Source organism: Emiliania huxleyi (assembly GCF_000372725.1).
Source record: "Emiliania huxleyi CCMP1516 chromosome Unknown EMIHUscaffold_159, whole genome shotgun sequence".
Taxonomy (NCBI): Eukaryota; Haptophyta; order Isochrysidales; family Noelaerhabdaceae; genus Emiliania; species Emiliania huxleyi.
In genome coordinates this window covers 283,021-306,815 of record NW_005200993.1, presented here as the reverse complement: position 1 = coordinate 306,815, position 23,795 = coordinate 283,021, and the positions used below count along the sequence as shown (strand labels likewise).

The following is a 23,795-nucleotide window of genomic DNA, read 5'->3' as shown; positions in this document are numbered from 1 at the left end:
CGAGATATCGGTGCCGGAGCCGCGGGGCGGGGGCGGGGTGGCGTCGGAGCAAGTGTCTCGGCCTTCGGTCGACGGAGCGGCGACCCGCGAGTACGCTTCGTGGGCGCCCGACGAGGGTGGTGCTGCTGTCGCTCTGCCGCGTGCGCAGGCGTGCGCAGGCGTGCCGAGGTCTCGCGACGGCACTCAGCCCTTCGCTGGGCGTGTGGGACGCCGGGTACGACGAGCACGGCTTCTGGTCCGTCGAGGCTGCCCGCGCGGCGCGCGACGCAGCGGCGGCGCTTGCGCTGGACGCCGCCGACGGCGGCGCGGGGGCGGCGCGGGGGCGGCAGGCGCGGGGGCGGCAGCCGGCCCAGCGGGTCGCGGCCCTCCGCCCCCGCGGCGTCGTTGGAGGGCGAGCACCTCGAGTACCTACGGCGGCGGGGTGCGCCGTGGGGCGAGCCGCCCGTCGCGGGCGCCGCCGCGCCGCCGGAAGGGGCGAGGCGGCGAGCGAGGATCGTCGACTTTTGGCCGGGGGGCGCTCTCGACACTTACCGGCTGAGGTCACGTCGTCGGGCGCGTCGACGGGCTGGTTGGCCATGGTCCGCACGGCGGGGCGGCTGCGCCGCCAGGACTCGCGCGTCGCTGCACGCGGCCTGCAGAAGGAACGACAGCTCGGCGGCAAGGCTTTTCTTGCGCCGGGACGGCTAGGCTTTTTGTGAGACGCCGCTCGCGGAAATCGAGGAAGGCTTGGACTTTTCTTTTCTTGGGAAACGGGAGTGTTGGTTTAGAAGAGGCTGGCCAGCGACTGGACACACCGGCATGGGGGGACGCAAGCAAGGACGGGGATTGGAGGTTGTAAAGAGATTTAACTTTTAAGCACAGCTCGAGCGGTCGAGGCGAAATAAAATTAGAAAGAAATGTACTCCCTCCCTCCCTCTCTCTCTCTCTCTCTCTCTCTCTCTCTCTCTCTCTCTCTCTCTCTCTCTCTCTAAACCGTCTCACTCAAAATCTCTCTCTTTCTATCTCGGCTCTCTCTCTCTCTCTCTCTCTCTCTCTCTCTCTCTCTCTCTCTCTCTCATGTCTCAAAATCTCTCTCTCAGAAGCGGAGCACACACGAAGATCGAAGTCGGCACAACAAAAATCCCCTTTGCAGCCAAGCCTCCAGGGCACCTAATATAAAAAGGCACCTCGGTCTCGACCACGACCAGGAGAAGGACCGAGCCTCTTGTGTATATGGGCCCCCGCCTGGCCGTCAGCCCGCAGCAGCTTCGCGTGCTCGTGCCGCCGCTAGTCGCCACGAGCTACAAGGGCTCGTCCGGCAAGGTCGGCGTGGTCGGAGGCTGCTTCGAGTACACCGGAGCGCCGTTTTACGCTGCTCTGACGGCGCTCAAGCTCGGGGCCGACCTCTCCCACGTCTTCTGCGACGAGGCGGCGGCGGTGCCGATCAAGAGCTACTCGCCCGAGCTCATCGTGCACGGCTGCCTACGCGGCGCGCCAGAGGTGCGGACACGCATCCGAGACGCCACTTCAGAGCTTCCGAAGGCTGTCCACTCCTGCCACTGCCCCGCGCAGGTGGACCTCGCCGAGGTGGCACGCCAGGCAGACGAGGTCTCGAAGTGGTTCCCTGCGCTGACGGCGCGCTCTGTCCCTAGCAGCACCCAATCTCACCCCCGACTCAATCAAAACGGTGCCTCGCCAGGCGCTTGTCGTCGGCCCCGGCCTCGGCCGCGACGCGACCATGCAGGCGGTGGCCGCCCTCCTCCTCGAGCGCGCGGTGCGCGCCTCGCTGCCCACACGCTACTGTACCCCAGCCCAGTCGTGTTGCTCTCATTCCAACCTACCCCGACCCGCACCCAACCCTCCCCCCCCCGACCCGAGGTGCGCGCCTCGCTGCCGTGCGTTATCGACGCCGACGGGCTGCGGCGCGTCCATGGACTCTCGCCCGAGATTGACCGAGATTGACCGAGATTGACCGAGATGGCCGGAGATGCCCCGACACTGACCGGCATCGGCCGCAGGTGCGTCCTCGAGCGCCCCTCGCTCGTTCGCGGCGCAAGATGGGCGGTGCTGACGCCGAACAAGCCAGAGTATGGCCGGCTGGCGGGCGCGCTGTCGGGAGACGCGGCGCTCGACCCGGCGGCCAATGGAGATCGCGCTCGCTCTCTTCTCATTCGATCGAAGCGAGCAGTCGATACTCGACCAATCAATAGGCCGACAGAGACTGGCTCTTCTCGGACCCTCGCGTCACTTCGATAGCGAGCAGAGGTTCGTTGGTTAGCAGGCCGACGGAGATCGCGCCCTCCTCGCGGTGGCGGAGTCGTTCCGAGACGAGGGAGGGGCGGGCCCGGCGATCGTCCAAAAGGGGGCGGCCGGCCCGCTTGTGCAACGGGCCCTCGGCCTATCAGTTGGTTCACGAGTCACTTGATTCATGTAACAGGCGACCGGCTGCCGTGCGACTGGCTCCGCTGTTGATGAGTTAAGAATGATTGATTCAATGCGATAGGCGACCGACCTGCTGTGTGACGGCACGCAGCTACTCGAGTGCGCCGAGCCAGGCTGCCCCACTCGTTGCGGAGGCAACAACACGAACTCATTTAATCAATCCATTGATTATTAGCCAGGCTGCCTCAAGAGGTGCGGAGGGCAGGGCGACGTCCTCGCCGGGAGCATCGCAACGCTGCTCGGCTGGGCAAAGGTGGAGGGGCTAGTACTGCAATAAACCCGAGTCCAAAGCGTTGCGCCCACGCACAGAGTCAAGCAGCTAGCACACGACGCCGGTCCGAGCCCACGACGCTGGCTCGGGGAGGCGGCGGCAGAAGCACAAACTCACCTAGTGACTGCACACAGGCAGCGGAGCGGAGCGGCAGGCTGCCTGCCGGCGGGCCGCCGCCGCCGCTGCTCGCTTCGTACGCTGGTTGCCTGCTGACGCGCCGCTTCGCCGCCGCCGCGTTTGCGAAGCACCGCCGGTCGATGACGGCGCCGGACCTTATCGACGCGATCGGCGCGGTGTTTGAGGACTTCAGCCCCGCTTCTCCGGGCGAGCCAGGCTTCACGCCCTGTCAATGAGTACGGTGCCACTTGTGGGGCATGGAAATACCAATATTTGCGCAATTTGATTGTCTTTCACTGTTTTGGGGGGAATAGGAAATTGCTCGGGGAATAGGAAATTGGGGGGTTGTGTTTTCGTCGGTATATGGGGAGGGCGAGACGGAGTACTCGTCGGACGAGGAGTAGTCGTAGTGCAGTGTCACGCATCAAGATACACACGGCGCTCCCTCTGAGATTTGATTGAGATGCAGATGAGCTCGCAAGCTCGCGCGTGTAATTCGTCGATCGGCCGTCATGTTCACACATCTCAGAGACTGTGAAGGTCTTCAGTGACCACTCACAAGCTGTTCCAAGGCCCGACAGAAATGTACTGTCAAAACTTTGTTCAAACAAAAGTCCTGGCCCGCGGCCCCCACACCCACAATGACTATCAATCCAGGCTGCGGGTGAAGGGCAAAACCGCGCCGCTGCAGAACGGTTTTTGCAAAACCGCGCCGCAGCGGTACGAAACTGCGCAGATGCAGTCCAGGGGTGGTAAGGACACTATGTGTGTGTGTGTGGCCGTAGACTAGACGGCTGCGCGGTCGTCGGTCTTCAACAGCCCCCCATCCTCGCATCGGGTAGCGAGGCTGAGGATCTGAAGAAGCTAGACGACTCCTACATCTCCTACTATCGCGCGCACAATTGCGCAGCCTCCTCATGCAGACGGTTTTTGCAAAACCGCGCCGCAGCGGTACGAAACTGCGCAGATGCAGTCCAGGGGTGGTAAGGACACTATGTGTGTGTGTGTGTGGCCGTCGACTAGACGGCTCGCACGGCCGTGCGGTGAGCAAAAATTTGGGGCGCTGCGCGCCTGCCGGATGCTCTGCGACGTCTGGACGCTCGCCAGAAACGCCAGGAAGCTTGCCTTCCACCCCTGGGCCCGAGGGCGAACGGCAGTGGTCGGCAGCCTCTGCGACGCTCCGATCGGCTCCTCGACCTCATCGCCTGCGACGAACCAGCATGGCTCGTCGCTCGACGGCAGCCTGCTCAGTATGCTCTTGGCATTCTGTACAGCCTCGCCAGGCTCTCTGAGACGGCCTGCAGGGCCGGCGCGGACCGCCTCGGGCGCGATGGCCCTCCTCAGTACCTACCTCTTCGATGCCTGTCGGCTCTCCAATCTCGTCGCCGGCGGCAGGCCCGCATGGCGCGCTGCTCGATGGCAGCCTGCTCAGTACGCCTTGGACAGTGACTTCTGCCCCGCTGCTCTTACTGCAGCCGCCTCCGGGGCCGGCGCCAGCCGCCTCGCTTCGCCAGTGCTGTCTACGCCGGCGACACGCGTGTCGGCTCGCCGCCCGCGTCGCCCGCGGCGGGCCCGCATGGCGCGCCGCTCGTCGGGAGCGTGCCCAGCAGTCTGTGCAGGGCAGTCTGCCTCACTCAGGGCGCCGCCGCCGCTGCGCGGGCCGCCACCGGCGCTGCTGCCGTGAACACTGCCGCCGTGTACGTCACCATCGCCTCTCTTCATCGCCGATCTCGCCGACGCCGCTCGCCGCTCGCCGCCGCCCTGCCCTGCCCCGCCCTGCCCTCGCACAAACAAACAAACACACACACACACATACAGACACACACACACACAACACCTTGCCCCCGTGCCCTCCCGCCCCACGCCCCGCGCCCTCCCGCCCCACGCCCCGCGCCCTCCCGCCCCACGCCCTGCGCCTCACGCCTCGCGTCCCACGCACGCCCCGCGCCCCGCGCCCCCTCACCTCGCGCCTCACGCCTCCCTCCCCACCCTCGCAGGCATTTCCCTCCCTGCTGCTCGCCGACTCCTCCTCCCCCCGCATGACCGACGACTACCCGTCCTTCGGCGACTCCTCCCTCTTCGGCGCCAACGCCTACTACCCGTTCGACCCGGTGAGGGGCGGGAGCGCAGCCATTCCAACGGCTGGGAAAGTTTCTGAACGGCCGTGCATGCGCCTGCATGCCGGCTTACTAAGGAGGTCCCTCGCTCCCGCTCCTCTCTCGGAAGACGCGCGCCGGCCTGGGGGACTCGCTTGCGATCCCGCTCCAGCCAGAGGCCGCGTGAGGCGTGTGGGACGGTGCACGCTGGGGCTCGGCCCCGAGTGCGCTGGCCTCGCGTCTCGAGGGGAGGGCGGCTCGTAACTGAGGTTCGCCGTCAGGGACAGTTGTCCTCCCCTCAACCCGACGAGAGTGGGCGGGCAGTCCCCGTGGCTGCAGTCGCGCTTCCGAGCCGACGCCGCCCCTCTCTCCACCCGGGCCATTCCAACGGCCAGGCCGCTCGCTTAAGGCTGATTGGCTAGACGAGCGGCCTACCTCCAATGGGGCTGTCTGGGAACGCGTGGAACCTGCCCGCCTCGGTGGGAGGTGGTTTGGCGCCGACAGTCAGCCCCATGGGCAGTCTGGATCACGGGGGATGACATCCTGCCTACCGGCGCGCCGGGAGGAGGTGGGTGCTCCGCCGCCGGACCGCCCCCCTCCACCACCCTCGCCCAGGGATCTACAATGCTGTCTTAAGGTCCGACAGGTTCGGCACCGGGCACCGCCTCGGTATACAAAATGCGCCTGCGGGCGGACCCTCACAGATCACAGATCACACATCTCAGTGAGATTGTTATTCAAATTTCCATGTCACAGCACTGTCTCCCGAGATCTCTCTCTCTCTCTCTCTCACTGTCTCCCCTGTGTTTTCACCACACACAAATGCGCCTGCGGGGGCGCGGACTCTTACAGATCACAGATCACCTGAGACCCCGGCGCCGCTCGTCCAAATGTTCTACGACCAAATGGAGCACGTCATTTCAGGCAGCCCTCACACTCTGAACCAGCAGCTCGGCTGGAACGTGTGCGGCATCAACGGGTGCATCCTTGCTGAGCACCACGCCGGTGTGTGTGTTTTTCCCGACCTCAGACGGACCCGGCGTCAGCACGAGCAGTCAAGTGGATCCGAAGGGTCCAGCGCGCCGCGCTTCTCTCGGCCTGTCGGTGGGCGGCGCGCCGCGGTGGCACACGCGCGCATGCGCGCGACGGGCTGACCGCGCGTGGCCTTGCACCGCAGGTCGGCCACCAACGGGCGCCGTTTGGAACGCAGGTTTGGGCGGCGGGCGGGCCTCGGGCAAGCGGCAGCGGGCCGCGCCCGGGCGAGAGGACGCGGCCGACAGCACCCCAAGCGGCGCGGCGGCGGCGCCGCTGTCAGCAGCAGAGGCGGCAGCGGAGGCGGCAGCGGAGGAAACCGTGTGCGCCGAGGAGACGGTCTGCAGCTTCCACAGGGCCCAGCCGGAGGAGGCGGGCGACGCCGCGTGGCAGCCGAGGCGGAGTGGCGGCCCTCCTGTCGGGAAGAGGCTGCGCAAAGTTGAGTTCACTCCAGAGGAGGATGAGGCCGTCCTGCGTCTCCGTGGGCAGGGCATGGGGTGGGCAAAGGTCAGTTGAGATCAGTCGAGATCAGCCGAGACCCCGCCGAGATCCAGCCGAGATCAAGCCGAGATCAGCCGAGATCAGCCGAGACCCCAGCCGAGGTCCAGCCGAGGTCCAGCCGAGGTCGGTCGACATCCGCCTCAGCCGAGAGCCGAGATTGGCAGAGATTGGCAGAGATTGGCAGAGATCGGCCGAGCAAGGGCGACGGCCCGCATCACCAACCACCCATCATCTCGGGCAATCTCGGGCGATATCGCGTGCATCACCATCCACAAAACCCCCATGCCACCACCGCCCAAGCCCACCACCGCCTCGCCCGCCGCCTCCCTCGCCGCCGCCACCCTCGCCACCAGCGCCGGTGGTGTGTGTGTGTGTGTGTGTGTGTGTGTGTGTGTGTGTGTGTGTGTGTGTGTGTGTGTGTGTGTGTGTCGGAAAGAGAGAGTCTTGCCTTGCCCTAGGTTGCGGCGCAGCTACCCGGCCGCTCCGTGTCGTCGGTCACAAACCGGCACATCCTCCTCAAGGCGCAATCTCGGCGCAATCTCGGCGAGATCTCGGCGAGATCTCGGGGCGATCTCGGGTGATCTTGGGTGATCTCGGGGTGGTTTCGGGGTTGAGTTCGGGGAGGAGAACTCGGGTGGTCCGTGTCGGGCGATCTCGGCCGATCTCGCGTGCATCTCGCGTGCATCTCGCGTGACCCTACCTCAAAAGGTGCGGGGCCGCGGGGTGGTCCGCCGAGGCGCGGCCGAGGCTGCGGCGGAGGAGGACGGCGGCGCGGGCGCGGGCGCGGGCGCGGGCGCGGGCGCGGGCGAGGAGGGGGGATATCAGGCTTCGACCGCCGCCGCCGCCGCCGCCGCGTCCGCCGCGTCCGCCGCCGCCGCGTCCGCCGCCGCCGCCGCCGCCGCGTCCGCCCCCGCCCCCGCCTCCGCCGCCGCCGCCTCCGAGACGTTTCCTGTCAGTGCGCCGAGCGAGGAGAAGGAGGCGCCGCTTCACCCGGTGTTGCGCGAGAGTGTGGAGAGAGCGTGGAGAGAGTGTGGGGGAGGGGGCGGGGGGGCTCAATGGGGAGGTACGCCGAGATTAGGCGCCGACGCTGGGCGAGGACGGGTTTGCGTATGCGTCGCACGCCTGACTAGAAGCGGAGAGCGCACTGCAAGATTCGAGCTCTTCGAACGAGCGCTCTGTATTCGGCCGCACTCCGCTGTGCTCAGTGCATTCGCACCCCTCGTGTTCACGCGGTGCTCTGAAGACTGCACGAGGGCGCATCCCCGCCCTGCCTCTGGTGTCTCCACTTCAGGCACTCCAGCTTCGACGCCTGGCTGCGCGACGCTTCCCAAGACGAGGCTGCGGACGCCAACCTCGCAATGGAGGTTGAGGAGGAGGAGACCGAGGCGGGCGCGGAGGCGGCAGAGGCGGCAAAGGCGGCAAAGGCGGTGGTGGCAGGGGCGATCGCGGCGGCGGCGAGGTCAGCAGCTGCTGAGGCCGCGGCTGGCTGTGAGCCGGACCCCGCCGCTGACCCTAATCGATACTCCAGATCATTCATGTTGATTAGGCGCCTGTCTGTGCGCCGGACCCCGCCGCCCCGCCCTTGGGGCGTTGCTGGCAGGAGGCGGTGCGCGCGGCAGCGGAGCACATCCTGTCGCGAGTCGATGAGGCGGGCACGCGACTCGAGAACATCAACTCTTCGCGGCTGCAGCTCAAGCTCGGCCGAACGCTCGACGCCTTCCCGCCGCCGCTTCGGCGGGTGGTCGAGGTGCTCGAGCGGCGCGTCGCCGCCGCTTGCGGCCTCCGCCGCGCAGAGCTGCGCGTCCAAGACTGCTATGCGCTCCTCACGCCGGAGAGCGAGGTGGTTCTGCTCACTCACGCGCACCGGGCCTTACACACACACACACACACACACACACACACACACACACACACACACACACACACTAACTCACTCACCACGCGCACGCGCACGCGCACTCTGAATGCCGGGCCAGCTCCTGTGAGTCTTAGACGCGGAGTCGCGAGCGCTGCGTGGCCCTTGCCCCACCGCCGTGTGTGTGTGTGGAGAAGTGTACCTGACCCACCTTAGATCGAACCCGAGGCGCGCGCGCCGCAGCGCTGGCACTTGGACGCGGTGCGTCGCTTCCCCGTCGCGGCGCTGCTGCTGCGCGGCGGCAGGTGGACGGAGCTTGCCGCAGGGCCGTATTTGGACTTCTCAGCTCCCATCTAACAGATTGGCTGCTCCCATGAGCAGGTGGACCGAGTTTGCCGCAGGGCCGTACTCGGACTTCTCAGCCGGCGTGCCGGAGGACACACTCGAGCGATGGTGCGCTCCGTGGAAGGACATCAACGCGCCCACTTGGGAGAGTGGCAGCGCCGAGGAGCGGGACGCTGGGCGCATTTGCTGCAAGCTTTCTTTCTCGCCGACGCGCTTTCTTGTTCTAGGAGTGGGAGCACTGGACGCACCACCTGCACAAGGCTCGGATGGTCGCCTCGGGCGATCTCGGGTCGTCCCGGGTTATCTCGGCTAATCTCGGGCCATCTCGGCGTAGGCGCGGCTAGTCACGTCGGAGGCGCCGCCAGAGTGTGACTGGGAGACCCTCCCGCTCGCGCCGACGCCACGGCGCTCGCACGTCGGCGACGCCTCACTCTTCTGGTCGAACAAGGTCCACACACACGCGCGCGCGCAGACCCCCCCCCCCCACACACACACGCGCGCGCGCGTGCACACACACTCACGCACACACACGCACCGCTCACCCACGCGCACCGGGCCTTGCACTTTGAACGCCGTGGGGCTCCTGTCTTTTAGACGTGGAGTCGCGAGGGTTGCTGGCCCTTGCTCAGCCTCCTCGTGTGAGTGGAGAACCTGGCCTCACCTTCCTTTCCCTTCCCTCCAGGTCCACCGCGGCCCCGGCACAGACCCGGGTGAGTTGCGGTTGGTGCTCTTTTGCTCGTGGATGCCGGCCAGCGGCCGCGCCGCCGCCGGCGAGAAGGGCGGCGAGAGGGGCGGCGGCGCCGAGGCGGCCGCGCGCGGCAGGCGAGATGTAGCCGAGATGCGGCCGAGATGTGGCCGCGGATGGATCGGATGCAGCACCGCCAGGCGACGGCAAGCGCGAGTCGGAGGGCCGACTGCAATCTCGGGTCATCTCGGGTCGTCTCGGGTCATCTCGGGTCATCTGGGGTCATCGGCAGGCGCGGCAAGCGCGAGTCGGAGACGGACTACAACTACTTTGACACGCACCTCGAGTCGAAGCTGGTCCTCTCGAAGCGCGCGTTGCGCAGCATCAAGCGGCAGCTCGCCCCGTGAGTCCCGCCCCTGCCACGGACAGAGACGATTTGGCGAACGACCGCTCTGCAGCCGAGGCTCATCTGAGTCTTTGAGCTGTTTGGAGCACCTCCACCGTCGGTGGCGCGGACCGCGGTATGCGACACGCGATACCTATAGGGGCGGGCGCGGTCTCTGAATCCGCGCGCTCTGATGTGGACGCGGAGCTTTAGACTTTAGTGAATCATGTCGAGGTAGTTGAGCGCTTGGCGCTGTACCGTTTTCTGACGACTTTTTACTACACAGGCTAGCCACAGAGATTGACGCAGATATACGAGGACGAGAGTTGCAAAACCAAAAGTCTGATGTCGTACCGTTGTAACATCTAACAACCAACCATTTCCGGGCCTAACGGACGCTACCCAGGCCTGCCGAGCCCTGTGGTCTGACAGCACGACAGCAAACCCCGGACAGCGCCTGACAGTGCCCGACAGCCTGACAGCGCGTTGACAGCACTTTCTCTGACAGCCAGACAGCACGTATCTGACAGCCTGACAGCAGAGCCTGACATCAGAGGGGTGACCCGTCGCTGTCAGGCCCTAACGTGACAGGCCCTGATCAGAATGGGCAAGGGCTACCACTTGGTGACCCAGGTAGCCTCTGGCTCGCCACTTCACTCGGATCCTCTGCACAGCGGTCTCTCAGGGCCCACACCCCGTACTGACGCGACCCAGCGCCGACACAGAGAGCGACAGAGACAGAGAGAGAGGTGCGATTGCGTCTCCACGCCGGGTCTCCGTGTCGTCATGCCCGTGTTATGGCGAGAGCCTGAAGGGTCTTGTATCGCACCTTAGCGAGCCGACTCGTCGTCCTCGGATGAGTCGCTTAGGGCTGCCGCCGTTGTGATCGCATCCGGTCGCGACGAATGACGCGCCGCACGAGCGAGCTTTCATACATTGGAGAGAGAGAGAGAAAGCTAAAAGTACGTACATTGGCCTGCGTCAAACACAAACAAACAGAGAGAGACGCATCTCCATCGCGTCGGTGAATGAATGAGGGGTGAACCGCGCCATCCTCGATCGCGCCGCGCAAAGCTCGCTTCCGAGCTCTCACGCCGCGCGTAGGGCCCTTCTAGGGGCCTAGAGAACACAACCCCCTCTCCCTGTTCTCCCAGTAGCTAAAAGTACACATCACCATAATCTCATTCAACATGTCGGCTTGGGCTTTTCTTTTATCTCTCGAGACATATTTCGATGGGGCTGTGGGGCGTGGTGTGGTGGTGTATAGGGGCTGAAGCTTCTGAGAAGCACACACACCAGCTCCCATCGCCTGCCTGCTCTACTGCTAATCGTCCATCTCCACTGCCTCTGCTGGCGCGTCCATCAAAAGTACAGGACGGACCAGCCGGGCGGTGGCAGCCGTGGGCCTCGCTGGGCCTGAGACGCCCCCTGGCGTCCCGTGCGGACCGCCCTAAGCCGGCGCGCCCGCAACGGCGCCAACTTTGCCATCGCCGTCGAGATCCGCCCCGGCCTTCTGCTCGAGCGAGGCGATGGCGGAGGCGACGGTGCCCTCCGGCGGACCCGGTGCCGACTCGGCTAGCGCCTCAGCCGGCGGCTCCTCGCCTCCTTTCGAGAAGCACTTGCAGGATGGCATCGAGCACTTGGGTATCGAGATTGATGGCGGCGTGCAGCAGGGCGGCTTTTCCTGGGGCTCCTCCTCCTCCTGGGCTTCGACCTCCTCTTCCGGTTCGTCCACAATTATCATCTTAGCCTTGTACTCGTCCTTTCGCTTCTTGACGTACGCCATGGCAGGCTTCGGAACTTTCGGAACGATGGGGCGGCTCATTTGTCTGCGGCAGGCGAGTTGGATGGATTAGGTGACACGGTGGGGCGGCGTGACTGAGATGCGGCGGTGTATGTGACGGTGCGCCCTGCGGCAAAGCCGCTGGGGCGACAGAGCCGGCGATGCTCGGAACGCAGCGGTGGACACACCTTTCAATGGCGGCGTCGACGAAGGCGGGGAAGGGGATACAACAGGTGGCCGACGTTCGCCGTCCGTGTTTTTCTTTTCCTTTGATCGTAAAAGAAGAAAACGCCGGCCTCCCGAGATGCAGCGCACGCCCCTCGCCGGCCTGGTCCTCTCGATCCTCTCGCTCGGCCTCGGCCCGCCCGGCCCCTTCCTCGCGCGCGCGCTGCAGCCGCCGAGCGCCGACGCCGTGGAGGAGTCGTGCCGCTCGCTCCGTCTCGCCGGCGCGCTCGACGCGGCGGACGCCCTCACCCTGCTCGGAGCCCACCTTGCGCGCATGCCGCTCGACGTGCGCGTCGGAAAGATGGTGCTGTACGGTGCGCTCCTCGGCTGCATCGATCCGATGCTCACCATCGCCGCGGCGCTCTCGACGCGCCGGTCGCCCTTCCTGGCGCCCTTTGAGCAGCGCCAGGCGGGCCGTAGCGACTTTTTACACGACGAGGCCCCTCCTGAGACCCCCCGTTCAAGACCTGCGCTCACACGCCTCCCATAGGCCCCTCCTCCCAGACCCCTCCTCCCGGCCCCCCTCGCACCCGCCTCGCCCCTGCCGCAGGCCGCCGACGCGGCGCGCAAGCCCTTCACCGGCGAGCACTCGGACCACCTCGCGTACCTGCACGCCTACGAGGGCTGGCGCGGCGCGAGGCGCGCCGGCGGCGGCGGCGCTGGCCGGCGCTTCTGCGACGAGCACTTCCTCTCGCACGTTGCGCTGGAGAGCTGCACGCGCTGCGCGAGCAGCTCAGCGGCGTGCTGGCCGACCTCGGCTTCGCCAGCAGCACACGGGAAGCGATGGAGGGCGAGGGTGAGGGGGTCGCCTCGGTCCACCACGCGTCGCTCGTGCGCGCCATCGTGTGCGCCGGCCTCTACCCGAACGTGCTGCGCGCGAGGATGCCCGACACGCGCTTCGTCGACACGGTGGGCGGGGCGGTGGAGGCGGAGGACGAGCGCGGGATCGTCAAGTTCTACCTCGCGGAGCGGCGGGCGGGCGGGCGCGTCTTCCTGCAGCATCTACGCCTCGCCCAAGCTGCCCTCGGATTGGTGCGTCTACAGCGGCAAGAGGCTGCAGGCGCCACGGCCGGGGGGCGCGGGGGGGGCGGCAGTTGCGGCTGCGGGCGACTACACGTGCGAGCGGTGCGGCGCAAAGGTTTTTGCGTCCAAGCCGGCGTGCTTCCGGTGCGGCGCACCCAAGCCGAGAGGGCCGGCGGCGGCGGCACCGGCACCGGCGGCCAAGGCGGTGGCGCCGGCGGGCGGGGAGACGGGAGGCTGATTGTGCGCGCTGCTGCTCTTCGCGGGCGGCTCGCTCGTTGTCAACGCCGAGGCGGGCACGGTCGAGGTGGACGGCCACATCACCATCGCCGCCTCTGGCCGCGTCGGCGCGCTCCTGAAGCAACTGCGCGCCGAGTTGCTGTCGCTGCTCGCCAAGAAGCTAGAAGAGCCGTCGCTCTCGCTGGTGGGCAGCCCGATCTACGAGGCGATCGTGCGGCTGATCACGAGTGATGGTTTGTAAATAAATAAAGAAAATAAGCAACCGAATGGGCTACAGTGCGGCGTCTCACGCTTGAGTACTTGGAATGGAGCAGTTGTAGCAGGTGGAGCGATTTTTTTATCCTGGGCTCGTCTGTGGCCTATCCGCCTCGAAAGGCCATCTCCGCCCGCAACCCGCCTGCACCGCCTCACGGCGCGCTCGCTGCACTCACGGGCGAGCAGCTGCTCGCATCGCCCACAACTCGTCGCGAACCGCGGCCGAGACTCGCCCGCGGCCCCCTCTTTTCGTCACGTCGCGCTCGCGTTGCCGTCTAAGCAAGACCTCGCTCCCACCCTTGCAGGCGCGTCCCCGGCCCGCGGGATATGACCGGCCGTATCATATTGTAGCCGCCGTCTCTGCCCGACCTGCCCCACGAAACCCGCTCTCGCCGAAGTCCCTTGAAACCACTCTGCTGCTCGCCCGCACACAGTCGCCAGTGACAGCCTCGTCACGCCGCGCCGGTGTGTGACGCAGGTGCGGCACGCGATATTCTTCCCGCACGCAGCCCGATCGTGCCGCGTGCGCCCTCTCATCGCGGCACAGCACGAACCTCCCCCTTCACACACACGCCGATGCCCGGAGCCCGCCCGGGCGCTTCTCGGCCCTCGTCGTCCTCTCGCCCCCCCTCGCCTCTCGCCGTCCCCCACTCCTCCGCACCCGCAGCGGCGCCATGCACCGCACGCTGCGCTGCCCCGCAGGATCAAGCCGACGACATGCCAGCCGCCCCCGTCACCGCGCCAAAGGTGCAGTCTCGCGCCTCGGTCAGCGACACCCGCAGCGGCGCCATGCACCGCACGCTGTGCTGCCCCGCAGGATCAAGCCGACGACATGCCAGCCGCCCCCGTCACCGCGCCAAAGGTGCAGTCTCGCGCCTCGATCAGCGACGAGCCCGACGACCTGTGTAGCGCCACGGTCCGCTACGTGCGCCTCGATGCCATCGAGACGCACAACCCGTTCGTCACGGACGAGGGCACCGACGCGTACCACACCCCGCCGGGACCTGTGCCCGCCCGGCTACTTACACTCCTCGAGGACATCGAGAACGACCCAGAGCTAGACTACGAGATCGGCGACCGCACCTTTGGCCTGGCGATGGATGTTCTCACTCGCTACATGCGCCGCTGCGGCGACCCTCTGACGGATGAGAAAAAACGATCCGACGCCGTGCTCGGCAGCTTGAGCCTCGCCTGCAAGTTCAACGAGGTGGACACGTTAGACCCGCTGCTCCCATGGAAGCTCCACAATCTTGTGGCCTATTCGAAGACGAGTACGGTTGAGGCCATCAAGGCGATGGAGCTGGAGATACTGCGTGAGATCAACTGGGACCTCTGGGAGCTGCTCTCCCCCGACGAGGCGAGGGGGCGTTCGGAGGAGGGGCTCCGTGACCCGTGGGACCTAGGCGGTCAGATGGCCTACTCTAGCCAGCGCCGCTCCCGCGCCGCTCGCGACGACGAGCACAACGCAGAGCGCGACCTGGCCGTCGAGGCTGAGAACAAGCGCCGAAAGGCTGTAGCAGAAGTGGAGCGGGATGTGTGGCGTGCCATCCGGCCGGATGCTACCCAGGTCGTCCGCTCCCCGGAGACGGAGTGAGCCCAGCGGGCCGCGGCTGGCGTCCTGGCGAAGAGAGAGCGGCGGCTTGTTGTGACGCATAAGTGGTGCGGTCGTCGCGTGGATGAGCGTGCGTGCCGAGTGGGCCGGTATCTGGCTGTGAAACCGCTCACCGAGAGGGGTCATATCTCCTTGTGGTGGAACTGGAACCGAACCGTTCACGATTCCTCACGAAGTCCGGTCCTCGAGAGTCGGTCAGACACTCGGACTGACCAGACTCCAGTACCAGAGCGTGGACCGCAGCGGGGAAGGTGTGCGTGGGAAGTAGAGGGACCGACGCAAGTTAGGGCTGGGAGAACCCTAGCACGCGCCATTTTGGCTGCCTTCCAGCCAGTGCAGCCGTCCTCCGGCCGATGGCTGCGGTGGCTGTGTCCCGGCCATCCGCCCGGCCGCATGATCGCTGTCATACAGCCGTCGCAGCCATCGGCCGGAGGATGGCTGTCGCGAATTCGACCCAGCCTTCTCGCCGCCCCGACACGAGCCCAGGTGGCTCCACTCTCGCTCCGCGAGCCACCACACCCTTGTTCTGGATGGCTGGCGTCGTTATCTCTCAGCCATCGCGTTAGCACGCTTGGTCAGGATCTAGTGAGCTCAGCCATCCTCCGGCCGATGGCTGCGACGGACGCCGCTCGCGCACCTTGAGACCCTCACCGCCGCCCGCGCTCTCTCCCTGCTGCGCAGCGGCGCAAGCCTGCACGAGGGCGAGCCGACGCCGCTGCAGCGCGCCGTGGGCGGCGAGGGCGAGGCGGCGGCGCTGATCCGGCGGGCGGCGGCGCCGTGGTCGCCGGCAAGCCACTCGCTCTTCCCCGCGGCGGCGCGCGCGCGGGCGGCGCTCCTCGTCCTCTCGCTCTACGAGATCCACGAGCGGCACCTTCTCGACTCGGCAGGAAACACGAACGGCATCGCGGCGCGCGACTTCAGCGCGTGCGTGCTGCGCTTCGCGATCACGCGCGAGACGCAGTAAGGGGTAGCTGGGTACGTTCTGTGGATTTTGCGCGCACGGCGATTTCTTTTTCCATTACACTGCTGATGCTGCTTGTCTTTGTTTGCTCGACACTGGGGCCGAAAAAAAGTGTGTTGCTGGGGACGGCACTTGGAGCACTTGAGGAGTGCAGTCGGTAACCGCACATCCAGGGCCGGGGAGCCAGCTGGTTTTCTTTTCCGTGCACGCGGGAGTCGCTTAGGCGGCTCCCGTGGTGTACCTGTCGGTTAGTGCCAGTGCGCGCCAGTCCCGTGCCCAGTAAAGAAAGAAAGAAAACGAACAGCAAACCCCGGACAGCGCCTGACACGTGACAGCGCACAGCGCTGACAGCACTTTCTCCGACAGTCTGACAGGAGAAGTCTGATGACAGGAGACAGGACGTAACTGACAGCAGTAAGCACCGCCTCCAAAAGGGAAGCTGTATGTAGAAGCAACCAACACTCTCCAGCTTGGACACGTACGTGTTGGGCGCGGTCGTTGGATATGTCTGCGTTTCCTTCTCGAGTTTCCTTCTACTACCCGCCACTCACTGCATGCAGCAGGCACACACAACAGAAGAGAAAGAAAGAAAGAAAGAAAACGGACAACCCAAGGGAGGGATGGGAGGACGGCACGCCGCCACCACACAGGGATTTTAAGGAGAGGGGTGTGGTGCGCTAGCCGTCGCCCGCCCTTGAGCGTCCGCCTCTTCCTATCTCTCTTCGCAGTCTCTCGCCGATTCTCGCGCTGCAACCTTCATGCCACCTCGCGGTCGTCCCACTCTCGTCGTTCTTTCCCTTGTCTCTTCTTCTACTGTCGCGTCGCTCTCCTCTGCTTCGTTCTGCGGCGCCGCCGCCGCCTGCCGGTCCCTTGTTCTCGCGGCTTCTTGCGCCTTTCGGCGCAGCTCCGCCCTCCTCGCTGCATATCCTGGCCCCTCGAGTCTATCGAGCTCCCCTCGCGCAAGGACCACATTTCTGACGCCCACTGCTATCATTTGCCACCCAGTCATATTATTGCTCAGGTCCACTCTCTCTTCGAACACTTGTGCCCTCACTGATGATGCCGGCGCTGTGGTCCCCTTCGGGTGGGTGCATCGTGACGGCTGACAACGGGATTTCCACTGGTTCGTCCTCCTCGGAGTCGTCTTCCCCCTCTTCCTCCCGCTCGGCTCTACGTTCAGTACGTTCGGCGTGGCTCACCCTCCATGCCGTGAACAGGCGCTTTATCCACCCTATATTCTTCTCAACAGAAGAGGGCGCGAGTGCAAATTCTTCATGGGAAGCCTGCGGTAAGGAAATCCAAATCGCGACATGCAAGCGCGGGCCGCCTCGGCGCCGTGCACCGCGAGAGAGCCGTCCGCTGGCGGGCGCCGTGCGTGAAACCACCCTCTCTGACGTAGCCGCCGCGTCTCGACTCGGTGATGGCGCCCGCCGCAACCCTGCCCGCCACGCTGCTCGCCGACATCGCCGCCGCCGACCTCGCCTCGCTGCACGCCCACCTCTCCGGCCGGCGGACGCGCGGCAGTCTCAACGCGCGGCTCGACACCGAGAAGCAGGACACGCTGCTGACCTGGGCCGCTCGTCACGGGCAAGCCGAGGCGGTGCGGCGGCTGCTTGAAGCTGGCGCGAGCGTCGGGGCGACGACGGGCGGCGGTGGATCTGCGCTGTTCATCGCGTGCCAGAACGGCCACCTCGAGTGCGTCCGGCTGCTTCTCGAGGCCAGCGCAGCGGTCGACCAAGCCTGGAACAACGGCGTCACGCCGCTGTACATCGCGTGCGAGAAGGGCCACCTCGAGTGCGCCCGGCTGCTTCTCGAGGCTGGCGCGGCGGTCAGCCAAGCCAACACCAGAGGCGCCACGCCGCTGTTCATGGCATGCCAGCATGGCCACCTCGACATCGTCCGGCTGCTTCTCGAGGCTGGCGCGGCGATGGACCAAGCCGACGCTGACGGCTTCACGCCGCTGCTCATGGCGTGCATCCCGGGCCACCTCGATATCGTTCGGCTGCTGCGCGACGCCGGCGCTTCGGTCAACCAAGCCCGTGACGATGGCGTCACGCCGCTCTTCATGGCGTGCCGGATGGGCCACCTCGAGGTCGCCAAGCTGCTTCTCGAGGCCAGCGCGGCGGTCAGCCAAGCCCGCAACAACGGCGTCACGCCGCTGTCCGTCGCGTGCCACAATGGCCACCTCGACGTCGCTCGGCTGCTTCTCGAGGCCAGCGCGGCGATCAACCAAGCCGACGAGCAAGGCTTCACGCCACTGATCATTGCGTGCCAGCAGGGCCACGTCGAGGTCGCTCGGCTGCTTCTCGAGGCCAGCGCGGCGATCGACCAAGCCAAGGAGGGTGGCGCCACGCCGCTGTTCATCGCGTGCCGCAACAACCGCCTCGGGTGCGCCCAGCTGCTCCTCGAGGCTGGCGCGGCGGTCGACCAAGCCATGAACAACGGCGTCACGCCGCTGCTCGCCGCGTGCTACCACGGCCACCTCGAGATCGCCCGGCTGCTCCTCGAGGCCGGCGCGGCGGTCAACCAAGCCCGCGACAACGGCTCAACGCCGCTGCTCGTTGCATGCCACCAAGGCCACCTCGAGGTCGCCAAGCTCCTCTCCTCCTACGGCGCCTCGCGTGCCGCAGTGCCGCCCTTTGGCACACCCGAGGAGGTCGCGAACCGCGACGGCCACGCCGACCTCGCCGCCTGGCTGGTCGCCAGCCGCGGCTGGACGCCGCTCGCGCACCTTGAGACCCTCACCGCCGCCCGCGCTCTCTCCCTGCTGCGCAGCGGCGCAAGCCTGCACGAGGGCGAGCCGACGCCGCTGCAGCGCGCCGTGGGCGGCGAGGGCGAGGCGGCGGCGCTGATCCGGCGGGCGGCGGCGCCGTGGTCGCCGGCAAGCCACTCGCTCTTCCCCGTGGCGGCCCGCGCGCGGGCGGCGCTCCTCGTCGTCTCGCTCTACGAGATCCACGAGCGGCACCTTCTCGACTCGGCAGGAAACACGAACGGCATCGCGGCGCGCGACTTTGTGGCGTGCGTGCTGCGCTTCGCGGTCACGCGCGAGACGGAGTAGGGAGGAGGGGAGCACAGATTGCACGCGTGTTTGACGTCACTCAGACCGCCTCTCGGTGGCGCGCTTGAGGACGTTGCGGCGCTCTCGTTCTCGCTCGGGACGCGAGCGCGCTTGGCTCTCTCACGGTTTGGTGTTAGTGCAGTCTTCACCGTTCTTCGCTCGAAGTTGTTCTTTGTACGCTCCTGCCCTTTTTGTGAGATTTTCCCTCTTTCCCCTGAGCAATCAATGGACAATGCGATCTGCTTTTCTTCTCTTCGAGGCCTTCATGAATTCTGTTAGTGCCAGTGCGCGCCAGTCTCCCGTGCCCGGTCCTGTGCCCAGTGCGGTAGAGCCGTATGTAGTACTCTATGCTGAGGGAGGGTGTAGAGGATGTAGAGTGTAGAGCGCTGTAGAGCTGTAGAGCTGTAGAGCGCTCTGGAGCGCTGTAGAGCTCTACATCCGCCGCGTGACGAACTGCCTGCGTTGTAGAGCGATGTAGAGGCTCTCTACAACGTGAAATCTCTACAACAAACTCTACATCATAAGCGTCGAAGGAGGCACGGTCGCTCTCCAACATGAGGCGCGTTGCACTTGCCAGTGCTGCCCTGGCCTTCTGTCTGCCCGCCCGATGGGTGGCAGGTGCCTCTGCTGCTGTGGCATGCCTCACGGCTGCGACTGGCCGGCGCCTCGGCGCGTCAGCTCAGCTCGGCGTAGCGATAGTGGCCAGCGCAACTCGCCTGGACTCAACGCTCGCCAGGAGCTCCCGCACGCGCTGGCGCGAGGCAAGGCGCATGCAACGCGCAGCAATGCTCGCCTCGCCTCGCGCAAATGCGACCGTCCTCGCAGCCGACAGTCCACAAGCACAGCGACGTAACGGTCTTTGAACGGCGGGCGCAAGGGGAAGTTGCAAGGCCCGGTCAATCGACATCTCCATGGGCTGCGGCACGAGCAAGCCGGGTCTGGCCTACGAGGAGAAGCTCCCCCACAGGCCAGGAGAAGCTCCCCGCCATATACCCCTCCCCCATCGAACGGAGCTGGACTACGAGGAGAAGTGGGAGCTGTGCTACGAGCTGTGGCGCGAGAGCGGCGGCGGCGACCTGGAGCCGGTCCTCGCGAGCGGCGCCGTCGCCCTCCTCGACGCGCAGTGGATCATCAGCCACGCCGAGGCGGGCGGCGTCCTCACCCACCGCCAGGCGCTGCCCGAAGAGGCCTTCCTCTCACTCGCCCACCTCGTCGAGGCGACGAGCGATCGTATGAGTTCGCTTCCCGTCGCCGCGCTCTCTTACCCGTGGCTGACCAAGGACCACCCCGACCCGCGCGGAGCCAACCTCGCCCGCGTCGCGAGGGCGCTCAAGGCCCTGCTCAACGGTTCTGGCATCCCGCGGCTCGGCGTCTTTTGGGACTTTGGCTCGCTGCACCAGCACCCCGACCCCGCCAACGGCGTCATGCGCACCGAGGAGCAGAACGCGCTCTTCAAGCAGGGGCTGGACTGCCTCGGCACGCTCTACTCCCACCCGTACACGATCGTGCTGCGGCTGACCTCCTTCCCGGACGGCCACAAGGCGGAGGACCAGGCCGAGGGCACCAACGTGGCCGCGTACTTTGACCGCGGTTGGTGCTTCACTGAGGCCAGCTGGGCGAGCCTCGCCACCCAGGTCCGGCGCCTACTCCCTCGACCTCGGCAAGATGCGCGCCGGCAAGGAGTACGACTACCGCAGCCTCATCGACGACTGCAGAAAGGACGGCCGGCGCCCTCCGCTGCTGCCGTCTGCGTTCGCGGCGGCGCTGGAGACGAAAAGCTTCACCAACGGCAAGGACGACAAGCCGCTGGTGAAGCAGCTGTACGAGGACGCCTTCGTGGAGCAGTTGGGCAAGGCGACCGCGCTGGACTACGGCTGCCTCGGCTGGGGCGACGCGGAGGCGGCGCAGCTGGCGGAGGTCCTGGCGAGCGGGGCAGCGCCGCGGCTCATGGCGCTCTATCTCGGCAACAACGAGATTGGCGACGAGGGCTGCAAAGCGCTGGCCGCCGCCCTCAAGGAGGGGGCCGCCCCGAGCTTGAAGGCGCGAGACGCCCCCCTCGCCACACGCCCCTCCCCCGCCCAATGCTCATCGCACCTCCCCTCGCGTGCAGACGCTCAGCGTGGACAACAAGGAGGCCGTGGTGGCCGTGTGCGAGGAGCGCGGTATCAGCCTCTGGATGGATGAAGACGAGTACAAGGAAGTCCTTCACAAACTCGCGCATGAGGCCAACACTGAGCGCCGGGGGATTGCCCTTTGAGCACGCCTGCCCAGAGAGGTTAGTCCCCAGGCCCCCCAAGCGATGGCAACCTTGGCAGTCGGAGGGGCCTCAGCACGAACGCGCTTCTTCGGACGAGCAATGCTCTTTTGGCTCAAGACAAAGCCCCTCCACCTCCGAACCCTGAACGAGATGTTGGAATAGAAGCGGAAAGCGCGGCGGCACGGCGCGTGCGGCAGTGAGGGGGCCAGGGGCAGTAGCGGCGCGGTCGGTGGGGAGGAGCGGGCGGCGCGTCGCGCGGCGGAGAGGTGCAGGCGTCGCGGGCTGCCCGGCGGTGCCGCCGAGCGCCGTCGGCGCGGCACGGGCGGAACGCAGACCACCTTAGCGCGCCTGCAGGATTAGGTTCGGGTGCCGAGGGGGGTAGGGGCCTTGTCTTGAGGAGCGCCACCTTTTGCTCTTTCCGTGCCCCGTACAAGCGGCTCAAGAAAACCAAAGGAGTTTTCTTTTTGCCGCAACATCTCTCACCACCAGCGACCACCGGCGACACTAGCGACCACTAGCGACCACCAGCGACCACCAGCGACTACCGGCGACACCAGCGACTACCAGCGACCACCGGCGACCACCGGCGGCGACACTAGCGACGGGGAAGAAAGGGCCGTAAAGCGTAATTGCGCGGCAATCATCTGTGGTATCTGCGACACTGCGAGCTCGCTTTCGAAAGCCTTCGCGAGCTTTGTCTTTTTGAATCACACACACACACACACACACACACACACACACACACACACACACACACACACACACACACACACACACACACACACACACACACACACACACACACACACACACACACACACACACACACTGATTCGTGATTGCCGCCGTGTCTGACAAGTGTGCTCTGTCCCCGCTGACGTCTGACGAAAACCGGAGAGAGATCTGAATAAGCGCGTGGAAAATATGGCGCTTGTCCGCCCCGCGCGGCTGGAGCGCTCATCTGCCGCCGCCAAACGACATTGGCAGGCCGCACTCAGCCCGTTGCATCGCCTTCGACTTCCACTCTGGAAGCCCTGCCCTGCGCGACACCTCCTCCGCGATCGCCCATGCGTGGCAGCGCCTCGGGTGGCACCTGGTGGAGGTGCGGCCGAAGTGCGGCCGAGGTGCAACCGAGGTGCGGCCGAGGTGCGGCCGAAGTGCGGCCGAGGTGCGGCCGAGGTGCGGCCGAGGTGCGGCCGAGGTGCGGCCGAGGTGCGGCGACCTCTCGGTATCTCTGGGCGATCTCTGGGCAATCTCTCGGCGATCTCTCGGATGGAGGCTTGGGCAGCATCGGACGGCATCTAGGCCCGGCTCGATCTCGGCTAGATCTCGGCGCCAGCAGAGGAGGCGCAACGACTCGCCGTTGTCCTTGACGCGGCAAACCAGCCCCTGGAGCAGCGCGCCTGTCACGGGCAGATCTCGGATCGCCTCGCTGATCTCAGCTGATCTCGGCTGACCTCGACGCCCTACGGGCAGCGCGCCCCGCTCGGCTGCGGCGTTTGGCCGGCGGTACCGGTCGTCGACATCGACGTAGTGGCGCCTGGCGAGATGTGGGGAGATGCGGGGGGGTATGGGGAGATGTGGGGAGATATGGGGAGATATGGGGAGATATGGGGAGATGTGGGGAGATGTAGGGAGATGTGGGGGAGACATGGGGAGATGTGGGGAGATGCGGGGAGATCATCGACGGAGTGGCGCCTGGCGATGGCGTCGAGGCTGGACGGCCCACCCTCCCGTAGCAGCGCCTCGAAGGCGGCGCACACAGGGCCGCGGAAGCTCTCGTCGTGCCTGTTCACAGGTAGAGGTGTGAAGAGACGCCGTCCACACAGGGCCGCGGAAGCTCTCGTCGCGCCCGTCGCGGCCCATCGGGAACGGGTTCCCCAGCGCCGTGCCGCGGTCCACGCGCACGTCGCAGTACCCTGGCGGCGCCGGCTCGACGGGCGTCGCGTCCTTCCCCTGCAGCCGCCCCACGATGACCCGCGCGCCGTGCCTGTTCACAGCCAGAGGTGTGAAGACACGCCGTCCACACAGCCCCACGATGGCCCGCGCGCCGTGCCGAGGCGGCTGGGCGGAGGGCGGCGCCGGCGCCTCCGCCGCCTCCGCGGCGTGCTCGGCGGGTTCGGTGGGGGCCGTCGCCTGTTGAAGTGAGCCGCTGCTGCTAGTTGCGCCTCGCCGATTTGGCTCGGCGGCGGCGGCGGCGGCGGCGGCGGCGGCGGCGGCGGCGGCGGCGGCGGCGGCGGTGGTGGTGGTGCGGCGGCGGAGGCGGCGGTGGTGACGTGTTGGTGGTGGTGGTGGGTGTGGTGGTTGAGGGTGGTGGTGGTGGTGGGTGTGGAGGAGGGTGGAGGAGGGTGGAGGGCGGAAGGCCGCCTCGTCGCTGCGGCTGCGCTTGCGCCGGCCGCCCTCGCGGCTGCCGCCCCGTCTTCCGCGGTCGCGGCTGCGGCTGCTGCTTCGCTTGCGGCTGCGGCTGCTGCTTCGCTTGCGGCTGCGGCTCCTGCTCCGCTTGCGGCTGCGGCTGCTGCTTCGCTTGCGGCTGCGGCTCCTGCTCCGCTTGCGGCTGCGGCTGCTGCTTCGCTTGCGGCTGCGGCTCCTGCTCCGCTTGCGGCTGCCCCGACCCCGACTCGAACCGCGGTGGCGGTCCGGGCTGCTGCGCTCCCGGCGGCCGCGGCCGCGGCTGCG

General features: G+C 66.6%; 5 protein-coding genes across 5 annotated transcripts in view; 3 read left to right on the top strand and 2 right to left on the bottom strand.

The window, feature by feature from the left end:
• Positions 1-1,183: 1,183 nt before the first annotated feature.
• On the top strand, positions 1,184-3,143 carry EMIHUDRAFT_441654 (putative carbohydrate kinase). The gene is made up of 9 exons (XM_005785743.1): positions 1,184-1,479; positions 1,552-1,614; positions 1,679-1,753; positions 1,858-1,901; positions 1,998-2,115; positions 2,261-2,344; positions 2,483-2,534; positions 2,601-2,674; positions 2,827-3,143. The coding sequence occupies exons 1-9, from the start codon at positions 1,213-1,215 to the stop codon at positions 3,043-3,045; spliced, it is 996 nt and encodes a 331-aa protein (XP_005785800.1). The 5' UTR covers positions 1,184-1,212; the 3' UTR covers positions 3,046-3,143.
• A 5,347-nt stretch (positions 3,144-8,490) lies between these two features.
• Positions 8,491-9,805, top strand: EMIHUDRAFT_441653 (hypothetical protein; the record flags this gene model as incomplete). Its single annotated transcript, XM_005785742.1, has 5 exons — positions 8,491-8,598; positions 8,675-8,801; positions 8,866-8,898; positions 8,973-9,086; positions 9,321-9,805. A coding segment is annotated over exon 5 (423 nt), but the record flags the coding sequence as incomplete, so codon positions are not given.
• Positions 9,806-11,158: 1,353 nt separating this feature from the next.
• EMIHUDRAFT_229952 (hypothetical protein) lies at positions 11,159-11,494 on the bottom strand (the record flags this gene model as incomplete). Its single annotated transcript, XM_005785741.1, has 1 exon — positions 11,159-11,494. The coding sequence occupies one exon, from the start codon at positions 11,492-11,494 to the stop codon at positions 11,159-11,161; it is 336 nt and encodes a 111-aa protein (XP_005785798.1).
• Positions 11,495-11,795: 301 nt separating this feature from the next.
• On the top strand, positions 11,796-13,237 carry EMIHUDRAFT_423676 (hypothetical protein; the record flags this gene model as incomplete). Its single annotated transcript, XM_005785740.1, has 2 exons — positions 11,796-12,132; positions 12,267-13,237. The coding sequence occupies 2 exons, from the start codon at positions 11,796-11,798 to the stop codon at positions 13,205-13,207; spliced, it is 1,278 nt and encodes a 425-aa protein (XP_005785797.1). The 3' UTR covers positions 13,208-13,237.
• Positions 13,238-22,585: 9,348 nt separating this feature from the next.
• The window catches only part of EMIHUDRAFT_111927 (hypothetical protein), a gene marked incomplete at both ends in the record, with an annotated part of 2,953 nt that continues 1,743 nt past the window's right edge, over positions 22,586-23,795 (bottom strand). Inside the window, 3 exons of the mRNA XM_005785739.1 lie at positions 22,586-22,659; positions 22,849-22,907; positions 22,945-23,109. Of these exons, the coding sequence (XP_005785796.1) occupies positions 22,586-22,659; positions 22,849-22,907; positions 22,945-23,109 (298 nt within the window). The remainder of the gene's footprint in view (positions 22,660-22,848; positions 22,908-22,944; positions 23,110-23,795) is intronic.

Excerpts from the sequence above, each read along its gene's own strand:
- EMIHUDRAFT_441654 (XM_005785743.1), top strand. The coding sequence starts at position 1,213 with ATGGGCCCCCGCCTGGCCGTCAGCCCGCAGCAGCTTCGCGTGCTCGTG. Across the intron at positions 2,116-2,260 it reads GAGACGCGGCGCTCGACCCG|GCCGACGGAGATCGCGCCCT; the intron begins GCGGCCAATGGA and ends GTTGGTTAGCAG. Across the intron at positions 2,675-2,826 it reads CGCTGCTCGGCTGGGCAAAG|GCAGCGGAGCGGAGCGGCAG; the intron begins GTGGAGGGGCTA and ends GACTGCACACAG.